The sequence below is a fragment of the Mirounga leonina genome, unplaced genomic scaffold (genome assembly GCF_011800145.1).
Source record: "Mirounga leonina isolate KUSES-001 unplaced genomic scaffold, KU_Mleo_1.0 Mir_104, whole genome shotgun sequence".
Lineage (NCBI taxonomy): Eukaryota > Metazoa > Chordata > Mammalia > Carnivora > Phocidae > Mirounga > Mirounga leonina.
In genome coordinates, this window is record NW_023270231.1 from 16,498,493 (window position 1) to 16,519,447 (window position 20,955).

A 20,955-nucleotide genomic window follows, 5' to 3' on the forward strand; every position below is an offset into this window, starting at 1 on the left:
GGAGCCCGATGTGGGACTCGATCCCGGGACTCCAGGATCATGACCTGAGCCGAAGGCAGTCGCCCAACCAACTGAGCCACACAGGCGCCCCCCCCTTTTTTTTTCTTTTTTTAAAGACACATCACCACTTTTAAGTCCATATAAACCTTGTGAAGTAGCCACTAGAGAGAGGGACACTAGAAGCAAAGTGGCTAAGAGTGCGGCTTCTGGTGTCACCCGCCCAGTTTCAAATCCAAGTTCTGATGTTCACTAGCTGTGTGACCTTGTGCAAATGACTTAACCTCTCTGAGCCCAAGATTCTCCATCTATATAATTGAATAAGCTTAACACGAGGATTCCATGAGTATCATCTAGATGCTTAGCAGTCAGTGCTCCAGAAATACCAGCTTGTTCTGCTGTCATTACCACACGTTACCGATGAGGACAGAGAGGCAACACAGGGGTTAAGGGGCGTGCCGAAGGCCACACAGAACAGGCTGCTGGGCCCCAAGTCTCCTGACTGAGTTCTCTGCATTTTCCATTACACCACGCTGGCCTAGCTGTTCCTCCACGAATGCCTGGCCCTCCCCGTACTCTCTTGTGCCAAGTTACTTTTGGAAAAAGCCAAGGTTACTCGGCAGACAAGAGGAAGGGGAGGGTGGGATCACGAAATCATCTTACTTCAGGGGGTCACAGCCCCATGCGGGCTGGCCTCCTTGCCTGGTCCTTGAGAACAGCTGACTTTGGCTGGTGGGGTCCTGCCCTCCTCTCTTCCAGTTCCCCGCTCTGGGGTGTGGGGGTTGGGGAGCAGGCCACTTCTAGGACAGCGGGACCCTCCGGAATTCCGTGATGTTCCCACTCCAGCCACCCATCTGGGACTCTTTAAAGCTGGCTGAAGCACTGCCTTTAGACTATCAGGGAGGGGCATCTGAAGCAGCTGTTTATGTTATAGCAAACCCCCAATTATTGCCAATTATGCCGAGTGGGGGAGAAAACCTCATTTTTAAGTTCTGGAAGAAATAAGAAAGTTGAGTCAGAACAGGAGAGTCAGGGAGGACAGGCTTTGGGCCAGGGAGACTCGTGATCATACTCTGGCTCAACCATTCCCAAATGATGTCACCTCAGGCAAGTCTCATCTGAACAGAGGGACAGCTAATGAGTTAATGTGCTTACTGAGCGAGGCACATCTTGAGTAACGGTCACAATGAATGCACGAGGAAAGTGTTTTCACTCTTAACATGCAGATGGGGAGACTGAGTCTCAGAAACACACAGAGGTGACACCAAGCTGAGATGTGAAAGGCAGAGCTGAGATTGGAAACATCTGTCTAATCCCAAAAGTCCAGGTCTAAAGCCCTGGGTATGCTGCCTCATTGGCTGCAGAACAACAGCTATTAACATTTCCAGAGTTTCTCTCCACCCCGTCCTCATCCAACCTCTCCTCCTCCAGATGATGCTGTACCAAATGCCCAGACCCCTCTGGCCACAGCCGACAGTTTCGGAGGTGGATCCAGCACCCCTGGGACCATCAGATTCTTTCTCTCCTGGACACTGGACCCAGCACCTAGAAACGCCAGAGTGTGGGCAACACGGAAGGACATTTCAACTGGGGGACTGCAGTGCTATCTGGGGATGTGGGCCAATGGTCCGGGGAGGAAGCTGGTCCAAAGAGGCCATCAGGAAAACAGAGTAGGCTCGATGGGAGACCCTGTGGCCACAGCGAGAGATGGCTGGGGAGCTGCTAGGCCTCCAAGGGCCGTTCAGTTGCTGGCTCTGGGGCCCTGTGAGGCCAGCTGCATTTCCTGCTCTGGGGTCCATGGGGCACACCTGCCTCTTCCTGTAAATCGACCCTACTCCTTCCTCTCTTCCTGCCTAAGCTGCTCCAGGGGTGTTGGCTCTGTGGATGTCCATAATCCCCAGGATAGCAATCCTGATTGTAGCAGTTCTATTGTTTCATTGTTCTCTGCCCTCTGTTATCCTTTTGGAGGTACCAGGCAGGCAAGAGGCTTCTGGAAGCAAAATACAGGTAGTCCTCCCTACACAGACCCACTGTGCGTGAAAAGTCCGTTGAGCAACTTGCAAAAGTGTTTACCCAACATTCAATGTCTGAACTGAAGACCTGCTGTAATAGATCCGCATAGATCACCCCTGCATCTGGGTAAGAGGGTATGGATCTCGGTCATTCTCAGACAGGACTATTCCTCCTGCTCATGGCGTTCAAAGGTGTTGGGCATCATCTTCCTTTCCCCCAGGGTTCAGCCCCTTCCTGGCCCCCATGCTGCTCCTGCCAAGTCTGTTTTAGATAGTACCTTAGCATCTTTAACATATAGTCTCTTTGTGTATTTACATGTTTGCTGTAGACCAGAAGGAAATATACATATGGTACTGTTTGATTTAGTTGCATTTTATGAACACAAAATGCCACTAACGAGTTCAGTGCATTTTAATAATTAGGTAACTGGTGTCTCAGTTGGTTTACATTACGCAATGACTCTTGGCAGCTTGTTATGTAGGCGTTTGAGATTGTTTTAGTGATATTGGGGAAACTGGTTAGGAGCACATTATTATCTCGCCTCCCCCTTTAAAATAATGAAATACAGATTCTGAAAACTCTTTATTTAACATTTTTAGGAATGGATTAGGTCCATACGACCAAGGCTACCTGTGGTTAATATCACCCAAGCTTCCGAGAGAACATGTGAGGTCAAGACACGGGATGGTATGCAGAGGACACTGCGTTCACTGGGACTTCTGGGAAATGACCTTTCACTCTTTCCTGCTGAGTATGAGCCCAGAGCATTTTGTAACCCTGTGGGATCTGAGGATAAAGCCAACACCATGAAAGCAGGAATGCAGGAGGAGAGGAAGGATCTGGGTGAGGTGGTACTGTGAAAACCCTGGATCAAGCTGTGCCTGAAGCCGAGAAGGTTTTTTTCCTCCTGGGATAGTCAAACGTGTGCTCCACAGATTTGTGTGTCATTCTTGCACGGGGACCGTCTTAATTTCTGTATCATTCTGATTTCAGTACCTGTGCTGCTAAAGTAAGCACATGGACATCATTTTTAAATCTAGGAAATAAAAAAGAACACTATGTGTCTGCCATGGGTGAGGGTCTAGGCTCTGACATCAACATGGAAAGTTAGTCCGATTCAACTTCTTCCTACACCGCAGCTCACTGGACACTCCAAATCCTTACCTGGAGGTCAAAGAACTTGCTGTAGCGCCGGTAAATGGCCTCGGTGGAGCCGCTGGACCATGTAACCCGGATGATATAGACCTACAAGAGGGACAGAGGAGATGGGCATTAACACCAAGGGAGCCCTGCCTTCTCCAGGACTCTGGAGCAAAGCACAGGGTTGAGTCAGAAAGACCTGGGTTTGAATCTCAGCTCTGCCGCCGACCAGCAGTATGGCTTTGGACAAGTCACCTGCTCTCTCTGGGCCTCAGCTTCCTCCACAATAATATGGGTATAACCCCCACCTCTGAGAGCTATACAAAGGATTAAATGAAATCAAGAATGAGAAAGCATTAGCACCCAGCTCATCTCAGGAGATGGTGTTCTTTTCAGCACTGTAGGGATTTCTTGCTTTCCACTCAATCCACAGAGCCCCGGGGCTGGCTATTTTTCCAGTCATTCTTAAAAAGAATCAGCTCTGGGGCTTTTGCTCCAACCTTTGAGAAAGTCAAGCTCTGTTTTCTTTGAAGTTGGTTGGCTATCAGTATGGGGACCTGGAGCTGCTGGGGGCCATCTCCTCACCGCTTGGAAGGAGCCTGCCTGAGTATGAAGCCGTAGATTCCTATACCACAGTCTGACCCTGAGATCCAGCTCTGCTTGAAGCTCAATCTACTCCTGTTCTGTCAAGTTTTCTGAGCCAATACATCTTGGGCCAAACCTGCCTTCTCAAGTTATTTTTGAAGCCAGTTTAAGTTGGGTTTCTGACACATGTAATCTAGTCCTGACTAATGCAGGATGGGAGGTAGGAGAGAGCTCTCTGAAGCCTGGAGACATCACGGCGTACTTTGAAGGACTTGGAAATGTTACTAGGAAACTTTCATTCAAAATGCGACAAGTTGGAGCAACTATGTGGGGGCTGGGGCCAGAGACCAGTGTGAACGCCAGGGACTTGCAGAAGAAGGGTCTCCAGGTGAGAAGAGATGAATAATGGAAAGATAAATCAGGACAAGATGGGAAGTGCCCTTGAGTGCCAAGCTAAGTCCACCAGGCATGACCTCTCCAAATCCAACATGCATTTTATTTCAAAGAAGCATGACAGAGAGGAAGAAACATGAGCTCTAGAGTCAAGAAGCTCTAGACTCACACAATTTCCTAACCCTCAGAGCCACAGCTTCCGTAACTGTAAAGTGGGGTCAGCAAGTCCATCTCACACAGAGCTGTGATGATTATTAGAGGCCAAGCTCCGAGCTCTTTGCCTGGCAGAAAGGAAAAGGTCAAGAACTTTTAGTACCCTGCACTCTGATTCTCCAATGCCTGCCCCATCCCTGCTCATAAAAAAGAGATTAATTCAATGTCAGGGATTTGGGCACCCCGGCCCACCCCCCTCCCTTGTTTGTGCTCCCCGGTCCTGGGGCCTTCACAGAGCCAAAGAACAGGTCAAGGCATCCTTTAGAAATCCCCTTGGAAAGGCGATTTTCTGACAAAAAAGAACTCTGTCTCTAAAGCCACCTGAGTAGTTGTCAGTTTTATTTAAAAGAACTTCAATCCTGCCTCATCAAGACTCCAGCACAGAGATTTTGAATGGCTCCCATTTGTCATTCATTCATTCACTGTATAACATTTAGTAAGTACCTCTTGAGTGCCAGGCATTCTGCTGGGTGCTGGGACACAATGAGGAACAAGAGACACCTAGACCTTGCCCTTGGAGAGTGGGAAGATGGACAACAGACCAGCAGACGAGCAAGTAGGTATGTCATTTTAAGTTGCATTCAATGCTTAGGAAGGCCCCCGGAGCCTGCTGTGAGTGCACGAGGCAGGGAGGTGGGGCAGCTGGGTGTCCTTGGAAGGCAAGGCCTATCTGAGGAAGCAAGCACTGAACGGAGACCTGAAGGACGAGGAGCTGGCCAGGAGAAGAGCTGAGAACAGAGTATTCCGGGCAGAGAGAAGACGAGTAAGGATACGGAGGCCAGGAAAGGCTGGACATGTCTGAGGTACAGGAAGACTGTCATGGCAAGCAGAGCCGGGGGAGGAGGGAGGCAGGGGCGGGGAGGCAGGCAGCAGTGGCATCATGAGGGGTTTGTAGGCCACAGGGAGGAGATGGGATTTTGTTCTATTAAAGAGTTTCAAGGGGTGGGGTTGTGTGACACGATTTAATGTATGTGTTTAAATATGTTTCCTATATATCCTTCTGGCCACTGCGAAAAATGGTGTGACGAGGAGCAGGGACACCACTAAGGAGGCCTTTCCATCACTGAATGGGACTCAGCCAATCCAATGGCCCCAACTTCCAGATGGGTAAATTGAGGCCCAGAGAAGACCATACCAACAGTCCTGTCACCGCGGCATGCTTAAGCGAAGTTTGGATGACTATTTGTCAAGAACAATGCTAATGTGGATTAAAAAACAAAGAAAAAAAAAAAAAGACTGATCATCAAAGTCATTGTTTTCCTAAAAGCAACCAAAAAAAGCATTCCCATAAATGGAAAAAAAAAATTCTGCTTACACAATTCATTCTCAATCTCTTGTTTATAGTTTTTAAAGCTCTGTACATATGGTACAAGGACTCTGCAGCAGTCCTAATTGGTTTATTGGAATCAACCTCTGAACACAATTTGATGCCTGCATTTTTAGGCACAGATCTAACTTTTTAATGAGAATTGTCCCAATGCAGGGCTTTGGCCTTGCCCAGGGTTTAGGGGTGGGTGAAAGGGCACACCCACTGGGTTCTGACGCCAGCCCTGCTACTGGGGGAGACTCACAGGCACCAATCTCTCTGGCCATGGTGTCCTTCTGTCTTAAACAGGGTGAGTAATTTCCCTTGAGGATTCACAGCAATCATTAATGCATGTGGGGCCTTGCCCAATGCCTGACACACAGGAGGCGGGCAAAGCTAGTTTTTCCCGCATAGCAGTTGATCAATATGCCTGCTTATCTGGTATTCCCCTTCTTGTCTTGGTAACAGCAACTAATTTCCTTTGGAACGTCACCCCTCTCCCTTGCCTAGTCTTTGTGATAGGGAGGGGGCGTGCGTCCCGGGCCTGGCCAACCACACTGTTGCCTGTCCCTGGCCACAACAATGGTTCAGGGACAGGCACGTGACCCAAGCCAGGCCAACGAGACTCAATTCTGGGACTTCTGATGGCATGGTCAGGGAAGAGTCCCCTCTCCCCACCGAGATGGCTAACTGGGAGGAGAACTATGTGGAAAGCATCTGTCACACAGAAGCAAGCAGCCAAGAGGGAGAGAAAGGGCCTGAGTCCTGTGATACCATTTGAACCCTCAGATCCAGCATCCTGGACATTTCACGGCCACAAGCCAAAACCTTCCCTTTCTTGTTTAAGCCAGTTTTAGTGTCTGTTACTTGCCATCAAAGCAGTCTGCCTGACTTTTTTTTTTTTAATTTTTAAAGAGATTTTATTTATTTATTTATTTATTTATTTGCCAGAGAGAGAGAGGGAGAGAAAGAGAGAAAGAGAGAGCACACAAGCAGGGTGAGCAACAGGCAGAGGGAGAAGCAGATTCCCCACTGAACAGGGAGCCCAATGCGGGGCTCGATCCCAGGACCCCAGGATCATGACCTGAGCCGAAGGTAGATGCTTAACCGACTGAGCCACCCAGGTGTCCCCTGACCTTGGCTTTTAGATTCTATCCCAAACCCAGTTAACACTCAGTATCCTGCCGTTAAGGAATTAAAAGCAGATTTTTTCATGGCAGCATTATTCACAACAGCCAGATGATGAACAAAATGTGTTGTATACATACAATATTACATACATATTACTCAGCCTTAAAAAGGAAGGGCATTCTGACTCATGCTATAATGTGGATGAATCCTGAGGACATGATGCTCAGTGAAATAAGCCAGTCACAAAGAACAAATACTGCATGATTCCACTTATATGAGGTACCTAAAATAGTCAAACTCATAGAAACAGAAAGTTGAGTGGTGGTTACCAGGGGATGGTGAGGGGGATGGGGAGTTAGTGTTTAATGGCCGTGGAGTTTCAGTTTGAAAAGATAATGGAAGTTCTGGAGATGGATGGTGGTGACTGCACAAAAGTGTGAATGTACTGTTTTTTTTCTTTAAAGATTATATTTATTTATTTATTTGTCAGAGAGAGAGAGTGAGTGAGAGAGAGAGAGCGCACACGAGCAGGGGGAGCAGCAGGCAGAGGGAGAAGCAGGCTCCCTGCTGAGCAAGGAGCCCGATGCGGGACCCAATCCCAGGACCCTGAGATCATGACCTGAGCTGAAGGCAGATGCTTAACCAACTGAGCCACCCAGGCACCCCGGTGTGAATGTACTTAATGCCACTGAGCTGTACACTTAAAAATGGTTGCAATGGTGACATTTATGTTATATATATTTTTATCACACTTAAAGAAAATAACTTTTAACAAAAGTAGATTTCCTGCAGGGTTTATGTAGTCCATGTCATGTTCCCCTGGAAATGACACTGAAACCTTTTCCACAGAATAGCCCTCAAACCATGTGCTGCACATCTGAGAAAAGTTTGTGTCCAGAATGTATTTTTTTAAAAAAACCTCTCAAAACTCAACAGTAAGGAAACAACATGATCACAAGATGGACAAGAGATCTGAACAGATCCTTCATCAAAGAGGATATACAGATGGCAAATAAGTACACAAGAAGATGTTTGACATCATTAGCCATTAGGGAAAGACAAACTGAAACCATGAGATTATCACTACATATCTATTGGAATGGTTAGAAGAAAAATTACTGACAAATCAACAAAAACAAATGCTGACAAAAATGAGGGGTCACTGGAACTCTCATCCATTGGTGGGAAAGCAAGATGGCACCACCAGTCTGATGGATGCGGAACTACCGGGTGAAAGGTCGTCGATAAGGATAGTCACACGATGTGAGAGTACCACCCCACAGATTACTTTCCCAGCAAAGGGAAAATGCACCTTTTCAATGCAGATCTGGTGGTTAGACTACGACGAGGCAATCAAACCTAGCATCACCAACAGAGAGACAAGCAGACACCCCGAGGTGATGCAATATGAAATATACAAAATCTTCTGTCCAGTATTGTTGCCAAAACATGTAACCTGAATCTCAAGCCTCTTGACCTAAGTTCCAATTTATAGAAAGTAAAGGAGAAAGAGGAACAAGCTAAATGACACCGCAAGGAAACAATCAGACGAATTTTAGAATGTGGGATATTCTAGAAGACTACCAACAGGGCATAATTCGAATGCTGCTTCTTCCAGAAAGTCCTCTCTGACTGCTCCCTTCCTACCAATATTAGGTTGGTCTCCTGCTGCAGATCTCCTTGGCACCCACTTCCTCATCACCAAGTCAATTATACTTGACTGCAATTGCTAGCTGTCTGCTTTCCCACTAGGTTCTAAGTTTTGTGAGAGGAGGGACAGTGCCCATCCTGTTCACGGAGTGCTGTATGTCCAGTGCAGAGCACGATGGGAAGTCTATGCTTCGTGAAAACACTAGAAAGAAACTGAAATGCTAGGAGGTCAAGCTCTCACAGATGGCAATGCCTATCCGAGGCAGGCCTGAGGTCTGTGGGAAGGGTGCCTAGCTCAGCCGTGTCTCTCGGAGGGTCCCACAGGCTTGCCTCTCCACTCTGCTCCGCGCCCTGCTTGGCAACCCCTCCCACTGGCACGTCTGCTGAGAGTCTCAGGGAGCAGCTGGGACTCCTTCCCTCTGGGAATGAAGAAATAGGGACCCCACTGGTCTCTGAAGGCCCTGGAGGGTTTCCTCCTGCTCCCTCACAGGAGGCCTTGAATCGGAATTAGCCACCATAGAAATCCCTTCTTGCTCAACCTCAGCAGCCAGACCTGCGTGATTTACAAGACCCAGACTCCCCAGGCCTGGCTTCCCCTCAGGCTGTGTCATCAGGGCCAGGAGTACTGGGTTTCCTCACTTCCTCTAAGTCAGTACAGAGAGGAACGGTTGGACGGAAGAGCTGTGGGGTGGGGTCTACTGCGACCAGGGTGCTTGGGGCAGAGGTGGGCAGATGGCTGGGCTGTGGTGTCTCCCAAATTTCCAGGAGCCTGCAGGCTAGGCTAACACATCTGACATTCTCCTAGCCAGGAATGTTGGCGCAGAAGTGCAGTGACCCACCTGAGGTCACGAGTTTTGACATTCAGAGTGAGGACTGACGCAGGCTCCCTCTAACCCTGACAGCCTTGCCGAGGCAGGAATCATGCCTCCACCCCAGCAGCTACACTACAGCTGGGCTGTGGGTCTGCAGGCACATGCAAGCTCGTTCTTCCATTTGTGAGAGCCCACCAGGAAGCCGTGGAGTTTGGGGTTAAGATGGCCTAGATTCACCTCTGCTTTCATCTTGACTAGTTGCGTGGTCTTGGGAAAGTGGTTTAAACTCTCTGTGACTCAGCTTCCTCCCTGTGAAAAACAGGGATCGTAACAGTATCAACCTCAGAGTTGGGGTGACGATTATGTGAGGATGTGCATGCAGAGTGCCTCACACAGGGCCTGCATGGGGTAAAAGCGATCATGATCATCATCACTATGAGCCAAACACAGGGGCATAAAGCTGAGGGAGACCTGGTCTCTGCTCACTGCTTCTATACCCGCTCCTCCCACAGCCCACCCACCTGCGCCTAGTCCCCCATCCCCAGGGCCCTGCCTCTTTCCTGGTCTTCTCTAGGCCCCGAGGGGGTCAGAGGCCTAGAACACAGGCCCAGCTCACCTGAGCCTGTCAGAAGTCAGGGCCCTGTCCCCTCCACATGAGTGTCTGCGGGGAAGGCCCTGCCACCTCCCACCCCCATCCCCAGGCCTCAGCCTCAGCGGAGGGGAACTGCGTCCGGCCCAAAGGCAGCGTCCCCACGTAGCCATGAGCTTGCTTGGTGCCAGGGCTTCACCTACCCTGGCCTTTCCTCTTCTACCTAGGGTTGATGACTGTTCGAGTCCTAGGTCAGTGCGACCGTGCCAGGAAGTGCCCCACAAAGGACAAAGAACCAATCTACTCATGGATGTTGTGAGGGGTGGCCTGGGCCACAGTGACCCACCTTCCGATGACTACCCTGTCCTGAGGCCTCCAGAAGTTACTTTTCCTTGACTTACACTGCTTTCAGAAGACAGAAAAGAAAAAAGAAAAAAAAAAAAAAAAGCCCTCTGGCAGATGCTGAGAGTCCTTTTTGGACCCCCCACTTGAGAAGTGCCACCTGTCCTGCCCATCTCACGGCCCCAGCTGACTGTGCAGGGTGGGCCAATCAGCTTCTCTCAGGAATCTGGAATCAGACCAGATGTCAGCACCAGCCAGAGCCACCTCCACACTTGGTGACAGACATCTGGTATGCAGAAAGGGACAAATGAAGGGGAGGCACAGGAGAGAATCGGCAAGAGCCTGGCCTGGCTCCTGCCCGTGCTCTGGTTCCTGCTTCTGTGACACACAACAGGGACCTGGGCCTTTTGGCATGAAGAGGGTTTTTATGCAACTAAAAGAATTCTATGACATAGAGAAGAAAGTTCGGGCACTATATTAGGTAAAAAGAATAGGCTAAAAGAAAAATGAATCTCAATCTCAAAAAAGTTACATATACTGTATGTAAGAGTATGCGTGTGCATGTACATACATCATTTCTGGTAGTGATGCTCTATAAAGTCTTTGTGAACACTGATTTAGCAAATACCGAACCACTGCTCCTGGGGGAAATACAAGGGCAGGGTCCTGCAAGCCTCTGGTCACAACATTTTCATGAACGGACCCATATATAGCTTGGTTGTTTCTGTTTAAAGACACCTTATTCAATGTGTACTGTAAATGCATTAACATTGAACTCCAGGCCAGCGACACTGTACCTCACGCCTAAACGAAGCTTATCTAACATACGTGTTTTCCCCATGAAGACACATCACAGCCTTCCCGAGCTTAGGAATGCCAGACAGCACTTCAGCACGATGTGTGGGGTCATTTCAAACAGTGAAATAACCAACAGGAAGTACAAAAATGTAACAAAAAAAGAAAAAGAGAACAGTGGCACTGAAGGGATCATGAAAAAGACACTTGCTTCGAGGATCAGAGCTGAAAGCAGAAGGCAGAGTGTCACCTTGCCCAGCCTCAGCTGGGCACGCGCACAGCGGGTGACACACACGTTTTGCTGCTCTGCACACGCCCGTGTCCACGAGGGACCACGGAGGTGCTACGAGCATTGAAGTTGGATCACAAATAAATTTTAGCAAGCAGGCGAATCCCCGAATACGGAATTTACAAATGTGGCAGATTCACTGCACAGTATATAAATGTGTGTCTGTGTTGCGTATATAAACCAGTGAGATACACAGATTATATATCATATATAGGGTGTGCTTTGGGTTGGCAGGAAAAGTAGGATTTTTTCAATTCTGGTTTTTTTTTTTTTTTTTTAAAGATTTTTATTTATTTGACAGAGAGAGACACAGTGAGAGAGGGAACACAAGCAGGGGGAGTGGGAGACGGAGAAGCAGGCTCCCTGCGCGGGGAACCCGATGCGGGGCTCGATCCCAGAACCCTGGGATCATGACCTGAGCCGAAGGCAGACGCTTAACAACTGAGCCACCCAGGTGCCCCTCAATTCTGTTTTTGAAGCTTTGTCTTTTTCAGATTTTCTTTTATAATCAGAAAAAAAGATGCCACTATCCCAGGAGGACAAAAGGAAAGGGTCTGTGGCCCACTTTCTTGTCTTGCGCCCCAGGACAGCATCTTCTCTGGGTCTAGGTACAGCGGATAGCCCAGGTGGGGGTGTGGGGTGGGAGGAAGCTGGGAGTTGGCAGATGGGGCCTTAGCTCTGTGAGTTAGGGTAAGTCCTCTCCCTCTTTGAGCCTTTGTTCTCTGAAAAATGGGGATAAAAATGCTTGTCTTTTCAACCTTATGGGCACTGTAAGATCGAATGAGATTTTTTTTTTCCCAAAAGCTCCAGAAATGGAATCTATGTTGACTAGAATCTTAGCTGCGGCCGGCGCTTGAGGGAGGGTGTTTGATGTGTGCTTCCTAAGCCCTCGGTCCTCACCTCCCTTGGCATCTGCGGCCCATGAGGGTGGAGGCTCCCAGTGCCTGGAGGGCCCCCATTAAGCATGCAGAAATTTAGGTCTCATTTCCAAGTGACAACAGCCAACAGGTCAGTTTGTCCATGAATAAAGATTTAAATCAGAACAAAGCTTAGAGGCCCTCGAGACAGGCCAGGAGCTGGGTCTGGGCAAAACTAAGTGATGGGCCTGAAACAGGCCAAGCGCCTCCGTAGGCCCCAGCAGCCCCAGTAAACTGACATCCCTATCCCTGCAGACCCACTGGCCAGATCTCTGCCCAGGCTGCCGCTCCTGGAAGGGCCCCAGCGCTCCATCCGTAAGCCCTCTGCCGTCCCCACGCACCAGGACATGAGGACATGAGACAGCTGCCTCCCTGCCTCACGAGTGCTGTGATCTCATACGTTCTCATCATAAGAACTCGAAAACATGAGAAGGCGTTTCTGCCCTGTGAATAAAATCTCTGAGGTGCGGGGGAACGTCCTCCAATATCACTTTGCTTTGCAAATCTATTTAGTGGGGTTTTCGAGGGTTGGCAAAGAACCCAGCTGACAGTCCCAGCTGAGACTATTTAGAAGGGGTGGGCCGCTGCACTCATCAAGACAAAGTGATTACGTTTTGGTCTGGGTTGCAATGGCCAGAGCTTTTAATTTTGGGGGAACGATTGTGGGTGTAGGTGGGGAAGGATCCGGTCCAAGGGCTTTTCAAAGTGACAGTCTTTCCTAAGATCACTGTGTCTCAAGGTATTCAGAAGCTTGGGGTACACGAGCTGGTGTGAGCTGACACACGATCTCAGCACTAAACTGCAGGGAATCCCAGAGAGACAAAGTTAGTCTCTGCCATTCCCTTCCCTTTGGAAGTTTGGCAATAATGGTTTTTGAACACTCTCTCCAACACTTGCTGGTCTCTTTTCTTAAAGAGGAGACAGAAGACCTCGGGGCAGGCAACACTAGCCAGGAAGAACTTGAACACACTGATTTTCCTTTTCCTTTCTATTTAGTTTCCTTCTGTTTCTAGCAAGTACTACGGGTTTTCCATTTATGGGAGACGGCAAAAGCAGTGCCTTTAAAAATAATTTAAGTTAAAAAATGGAGTCAAGCTGAAGAAGAACACTGAATTAAGCAGATGGAGCACAGGGGTTTGTGGACATGTTGGACACTGAGACGGTGCCCGGAGGAGGATGGAGAATGAGGACAGTACTGTTGCAGGGACTCCCTTGCCATTCTCACTCTATTTGGACTTCTGTTGTTTGCCGGCCAATGAGCCTACAACACTTCTCAAGTGGGAAGCCCTCTCCTGGCTCCACAATGCTGGTGGGCTGTCTGGAGATGGAAGAAAATATCTAAAGAGAGGGCACCAGTGGGGTAGAGGGGGCTGAGACTGTTTTCCTGCAGAGGCTGTGAGAAATTGCATTAGCAAGACAGAGATCTGTGATCCATTAGCAATCTCTGCCATGGGCACGGGGATTGTAGGATGTGTGCTGCATACTCAGCATCCCTAATCTGGATCAACCCCTCCATTTACAAATGGGGATACGGATGGGCCAAGAGGTGCAGCAACCTGCCAAGGGTTACACTCTCAGCCATGGACTCTTTCCACTTCCATGGCAGTGTCCAAATTTCTACCCAAGATCCTCTGGCCTCCTGCACAATGACTTGTCCAGAGAACTTTAGAACTGATGAAGCCAGTGGTTAGATTGGCCCGTAAGAAGTCCCTGATCCTGGTGAGGTGGCTGGGTCTCTGCGCTCTCCACCCTGGTTTCCATTAGGCAGCACCACTTCAGGCTCTTCTATATATGGAGGAGGGTGTAACCCAGCAGCCAGCCAGCCCAGCTGCCAGACCCTAGGGGTCCATGCTGCCACCAGGCAACCGTCGGTGCAGGTTCCAACAGGGCCTGGGCTCTTCCGCTCTCCACAGCCCTCCTTTGCCTGCTTCAGGCTGACAGCAGGGGACTCTAAGACTTGCAAATATTTGAAAACCCTGCTCCAGACCATCCCTTATTTTATAGTTGGAGTTATGAGGTCAGAGAGGGGAAGGGACTTGCCCAGGCCATGCAAAGAGCGGACTGGAAGGTGGGAACCAGACCCAGGGGTCCTCCTGGGAGGTGCTGAGGATGCAGGAGCTCTGTTCCAAAATGCTATTTCTCAGATCTGAGGAGTAGCAGAGCCCCTTTTAGACGGAAGGAGGAAAACCCGTCTCTTATGCAGCGCACTGAGGGGCTCGGGCTTCTGCTCACAAGCCACATAATTTCTGCAGCGAGGCCTTAGCCCGGGATAACGGAAGCGGTCCTGTGCCGCAACTTAAATACAAAAGCACGTGCTGCCCTGAAATCAGGCAGCGGTGTTAAGTTTCAAGAGCCAGAGGAACCCACTTCCTGTAGAGAAGGCTCCCGGGAATACGTCTAAGGGCACCCAGGAGACAGCAGACCCTGGTTTAAGAAACCGACTTTAAAAGATGGGCGCAACCCCCTCCCCCCTTAAGCTCCCTCACTAACTGGGTTTTCTGGGTTGGCGGATCCCGGGACAGCCTGGTAAATGACTGGCTGGGCTCCAGATCCACCTCTCCGGCAATATGCTGTCCTGGCCGAGGTGGAGGAGCCCAGTGTGAGGGGGTGGGAGGCAGGGAGGGAGAGAAAGAGAGAAGGGTGGAGGAGAGAGGGAGGGAGCAGAGGCAGTTGGATGCGTTCTGAGGGCTTAACTAATGGGAAACATGATTCTGCTGCTCCCCGTGGAGACCATGAGTTCCTCTGGTTCCGATCTGTCGGCTCTCCCCAGCTGTCTCCCCAACATCTGGCCTATGTAGGTCAGCACTCCCAACCTCCTTTTGCAATTGCAACACCCTGCAGTTTGTCTGATTGCCCAACACCCCCAGAGCAGCATCGCCGCCGGAAGGGCTGAGGATCGTGTATTTATCTTTCCAGAGAAAGGACATTAAGTTCATTCCTGGAGAAATGCTGCCAAGTGTCACGATGCCCCGGAGACCCAGGAGGTGACGGCAGGGTGTCTCGGTGGGGCGAGACCAGGGTGAGTGGGGGCCCAAGACAAGACCAGTGACCATGTTGGGGACGGTGCTGCTGTGCTCTGGCCCTGTGCTGAGCGCTTTACGAACACAGTGTGCAATCCTCAGCGGCTGCCCGCCAGGAGGGTGGGGCTGCCCTCAGGACAGAGGCGGAAACCCAAGCCCGGAATGGAGTGGAGTGGTGTGGAGTGGTGACGTGGCCTGCCTGAGGTCACACAGTTGGGAAGAACAAGCAACATCAGGGATTGAATCCCAGCCCTTTCAGCCTCTGAGGTCCCCTGTCCTCCTAGCTTCCCAAGGCCAGGCCTCAGGTGTCCTGGCCCCAGGCCAGAACCTTCCCGTCCTCACATCAGCGTCAGGAAGCACCATGCTCAGGCTTCACAGCTAAGTGACACACTGGGGGTGGCCGGCTGCCAATTTTCCTTTTTTTCCCCTCAATCTTTTCAATTAAGTGAATGCTTGGAAAGGGGCCCAAATACAAGTGCTGGAAGCGCAGGCTGCAGGTAAGATGCTCTGGTTTAGGACTGTGTTCCCACCGCTCCTTGTCCATAGCGTACGCGGTGACTGCGCAGGTGGGGCCTAGGGTCTCTGACTCCCCGTGGGCAGAGGGGTGCCAGGCTGGGATGAAAATCTAATTGTCTCCTCTGCTTCAAACACTTCAGTTCATTCACCCACTCACGCATTCAGCAAATAAGACAGAGTGCCTACTGTGTATGAAGCTCCCTTCCAAGGGCTGGGGCTCTGGCCATGAAGGAGACAGAAGCCCCTGCCCTTCTGGAGCTTTCCGCCTTGTCAAGGAAGGCAACAACAGCATGCTGTGGGGCTTAGGGGGCCTCCTCCCGCTCTGACCCAGCCTGACTCTCCCTTGCCTCCTGGCTTTGCACGTGCCATGGCCTCCGGCAGGAATATCTCTCCCTTTGCTTGGCTAGCACCTCTTTATTTCTTAGATGTCAACTTAGGGAGCCTCTGGAGACCTCGGATCTGGCTCTGTTCCCATTCTCTGGGTTCCCACAACGACGGGGGCTGCCCTCTCTCAGTACACATGCCTCTGAGTGTGCTGTTTTGTCCCCCCCTCTCCCACGTCTGTCTCGGGCACCATGCTTTTGCCAGTGCCTGGTGACATTAGGCTCTTGGGAAATGTCTGGTGAAAGACAAAAAGGCAGATGGACAGAAAGACAGGCAGGCAAAGAGACAAAAAGCCAAGACAGGGCCACAGAGTCATAAATCAAGGTGACCTCACTCAAGGCTCTCTTGTGTCTGGAGAGTAACAATGCTCTTGAAATGGCTGAATGGACAGCTTAACTGCCAAGGGTACTAGAAACAGAACCAGCTTTGTGACAGAGGAGAATGCAGGCATGGGGCCCGGCCCTGGAAGAGAAGTCCACATCTCACCCCCAGGCTTCTCACAACAGGCCACAGAGAGAAAGAGAACATCACAGGAGCAAGTTCAACTACAAGTGCAGGCATCATCCCACTGCATTCAAGAGTTAGGCCAGCCTGAGGGAATTCTCTGGAGGGGGAGGGGAGGATGAGGAAACTGTTCTGTATCCTGTCTGTGGTGGTGGTCACAAGAACCCACACATGCATAAAAACTCAGAATGCTATATCAAAAAGGAATTTTACTGCACACAACTAAAATTTAAAAATAATAAATATACACACACCAATCACTCCTTAATGTTATTAAAAAACAGACGGGCACTGGCTTTAGAGTACCTGGGTATGAATCTTGGCCCTATAGCTTGAAGCTGCTGTGTGACTTTGTGAGTCAATGCATGGCTCCGAGCCTCCACTTTCTCATCTGTAAAATGGAGAGAACAGTATCTACTTTTTCAGGTTGGCTAAGGATTACAGGAACTAATGCATGACAGGTGCTTGGCACACTGCCTGACTACAGGCAGCTTCCAGCACTATCACTGATAACCCCATTACAGAGATGAGGCACTGGAGGCTCAGACAGTCTGTCTCTCCTGGGCCAACTCAAATCCTCCGAGGTAAGCTATGTTGAAAGGAAAAGTCAGGAATGTCATGTTGTGAAACCCAATCAACTGTCCCCTCCTCGTGTGCCCACACACAGAGCTGCCCACCCTTGGAGCCTGTCTTTCCGTCACTGCCGGAGTCTCATCCAGATGGTGGGCAGCAGGAACCATTTCCAAGCTGGCCAGGCTACCTCAATTCTTCTAGACTGAGACACAGAATTGGTGGAAACACTTGCTGGTCCGGGTGCGCAGCTCCAGCTTGGGCCTCAGCTGCCAACACACGTCCTCGCACACATCTGGCCTGAAGCAGGATGGGGAACTTTCCAATGGCAAGCAGAGGTGCTGGCAGCTGGAGTCCCGGCTTGCTGAAACCAACCTGAAGGCTGGCTTTCTAGGAAAGCCTCCAGCGCAGGCACTTAGGGCTTGTGGGATCTCCACGGCTGCCAGGCCTCAGAGGAGCCCCGGGCCATGCAGGAAACAGCTGAGAGATTTCACGTTGGGGCCTCTCCTGTGTGAACAGGGCTGCCTAGAGAGAACTGGGCAGCCAACATGAGCACCCACTATGTGCGAGGCATACAGACAGTAGGGATAAAGCTGCCCAGGTAATGAAAAACAATCAAAATGGGCCACACTTATTGGGCTGATCAGGGACTATGCCAAGTACTTCATTTACGTTATGTCGTGAGATCTGGAGACTCAGAAAAGGTAACTGGCTTACCCAAGGTCACAGAGCCACGGTGTGACAGAGCCAAGATCTAAACCCCAGCTGTGTGACATGGTGGGGAAAAGCTCAGTTACGTGTGGTCGGAGGGGTCTCAGCTCTTACCTAAAGGGTCCAGCACAGTGCCTGGCACATAGGGGGTCTCAACAGAGAAGACATTAGTTGAATCCTCTCAGGGCCACAGATCCCCTAAGAAGCACTCTCTAGCCACTGTGGGGGCACAGAGGGGATGAGGGCTCATTCTGCAGGGGGCGCTTAGAGAGACTCTCCAGATGAAAAAAAACAACTGCTCTGGTTCTTGAGGGATGAGTAGGAGTTTTCTGAACGAGGACCAACACCTAATGACCACTTACTAAATCCCCAGCACTCTGCTCTCAGGAAACCCTACAGAGTGAACCCTACTATCCACCCCATTTCATAGCGGAGAAAACCGACATTCAGACAGTTTAGGTCACTGGCCCAAAGCCATGCAGCTGGTTAAGGAGGATGCCAGAATTTGAACCCAGATTTGTTTTACTTCAGAATGCCCAATCCTAACCAAGAAGACGAGGTGAAAAGTGAGTCATGTGGATCATAAGCAACTGTGTTTACTTCCCCTGTTCCCAAGAACAGCAGAGCTGAGAATCCTGCCTCTACCACTTACCAGCCAGGTGACTTCGGGCAACAACTCTCTGTTTTGAAAAGTAAATGAGGCCACACATGGGAAGCCGAGGACAGCGCTGCGAGCAGTAGGTGCTCTCTAATGTGTAGATGAAATGGGCTCATAAACCAGTGTTCAGCACCAACCACACTTACTATCCCTGACAGGTTCTCAAACCTGGTTGCACAGTACATTTGGGGTACTTGTTAAAACTTCAGAGTTTGACCCTAGCGAGCCCCTCCCACTGCCTGGGTTCAAACCTTGGCCCTGTTACTTCCTAGCTGCATGGGCCTGGGCAAGTCCTTTCTCAGCCCAAGTCCTATCTCAGCCTACTTCTCCATCTATAAAATGGGGGTAATAGTGGTGCCTACCTCATGGGGTGATGGTAAGGATCAGGTGATTCAAAGCATGCAAAGCTCTAAGCACAGCATCAGGTTCACAGTAGCTACTCAGTAAAGAATGGTTGTTGTTACTTCTCCCCCAACCTAGAGTCAGTGGGTGCAAAGATAATGACATGTTATGTAGAAGCCTGACTATTCTTTTTTTTTTTTTTTTAAAGATTTTATTTATTTATTTGACACAGAGAGCGAGCGAGCACAAGTAGGCAGAGCGGCAGAGGGAGAGGGAGAAGCAGGCTCTCTGCTGAGCAGGCAGCCCGATGTGGGGCTCGATCCCAGGACCCTGGGATCATGACCCGAGCTGAAGGCAGTCGCTTAACCGACTGAGCCACCCAGGCGACCCTAGCCTGGCTATTCTTGATCCTACCAGGCAGAGATCAGAAGACTCCAAAAGTCTGGGACCTTCTAAAACAAGGTCAAATGGACTTGGGACCTCCAAGATGGGAGGGAGCTCAGTGGAGAAGGAGGTGGGAGCCAAGGGGGCTGGAAAGGTTTAGGAGAGAGGCCAGAGCAAGGGGCCCAGCGGCCAGCTCTCGTCCTGGGTCCTCCCTTCCCTGCTGGTCATGTTGCCTCCTTACTGGCTATCTCCTCCACCACACAGCCTCAGCTGAGGCCTGGGCCATCTCATTTTGGATGCCAGCAGCTGTTCCCACAAGGTCCTCCTGCCCCTCTGCTCACCTAATAGGAGTATTTCTAGAACACAGCATCTGACCGGATTCCCTTCCTCCTTAGTCTCTCTAGTGGTTCCCTCTTAATGAAAAACAGCAAAAACAACAATACTGATTCACATTTAATGAGCACTTCCTTACTCCTGGCCATGTTACTGGTCCTTATTCCCTTATGGGGCAGGACTTATTGTTGCCCCCATTTTACAGATGGGGTAACTGAGTCTGGAGAAGCTGACGGCCTTATTTAGTTCAGGCCAACACAGTCACCAGCCTGGGTTTCTGCAACGGCTCCCTGTCTGGCCTCCTGCCTCTAGGGGCCATTTTGGCTCTGCCTCGGTGGGGCTGTGGACAAGGGCTGGACCAGGAGACGCTGGGCCTGGATCAAGAGTCTAGATGTCAGGACCTGGATTCAACAACTGAACAGGAGGGCTCAGGAAGAACACTCCAAAGTTTGGGAAGATAACTGACACAAATCCTTCCTGTCACCCTCCAGGCCCCCAACCAAAGCCAAAGACACTGTAGCAGAAAACTGTAGAAGCTGAGACTATCTAAACAAGGGTCAGAAATGTGGCATTCCAAAGAGGCTCTCAGGGAGTCTCAGTCTACAGTTGCCATTTGCTGGGCCAGGGGGCCCCAGGGAATGCCAGGAGCTCTCCCAGCCATGAGGCGAGGCCACGCTACACAGAACAGGCAGCCCAGCCTCAAGACAGCAACAATGCCAATCGCACATACTCTGAGTTTGACAGACGTGGGTTCCAATCCTGGCCATACCATGTCCTTGAGCAAGCTATTTGGGAGCCTCAGTTTCCCCATCTGTAAAACAGAGATGCTATTTCCTGTCTCTCAAGGCTGTTGTAATGTATAAATGGGATAATGTCTGTAAGATGCCTGGTCTAGTGGTGGACATTAACCTCCTTCCATGTAGGCAGACTGGGTTCCTTAGGCCAAAATCAAATCCAGATCATTAGGGTGAACCCAGTGAAACTGTTATTTGTATGGGTTAAAAACTGACAATTTCATATGGTTCAACCTAATAGCATCCCAGAGGGCTGGAGGATTCCTTCTGCTTCCAGTGGACGAGACTAAGAATTACAGTTACTTTTCTCGTGAGTGTTTACTACGTGTCATGTACTGGGATGAGTCCTCCATTTATAGATGAAGAAGATACGGAGGTTCTGAGAGGTTAAGTAACCCACCCAAAACTGCATAACTAGAAAGTGACACATCTAGGATTCGCATCCAGGTCTGGCTGCCTCCAAAGCGTATGCCTTAACAGCTATGACACAATGCTCGGTCTGGTGCCAAAAGGAGGTCATCACAAGGAATCTGTCTCAGCTGAACGATGTCAGTGTCCATCACCCTT

At 50.1% G+C, this 20,955-nt stretch overlaps 1 protein-coding gene across 1 annotated transcript in view; it reads right to left on the reverse strand.

Annotated features, from left to right (window-relative positions):
* SH3PXD2B (SH3 and PX domains 2B) overlaps nt 1-20,955 on the reverse strand; it is a 100,303-nt gene that overhangs the window by 66,299 nt on the left and 13,049 nt on the right. The window contains exon 2 of the mRNA XM_035014325.1: nt 3,175-3,255. Within this exon, the coding sequence (XP_034870216.1) occupies nt 3,175-3,255 (81 nt within the window). The remainder of the gene's footprint in view (nt 1-3,174; nt 3,256-20,955) is intronic.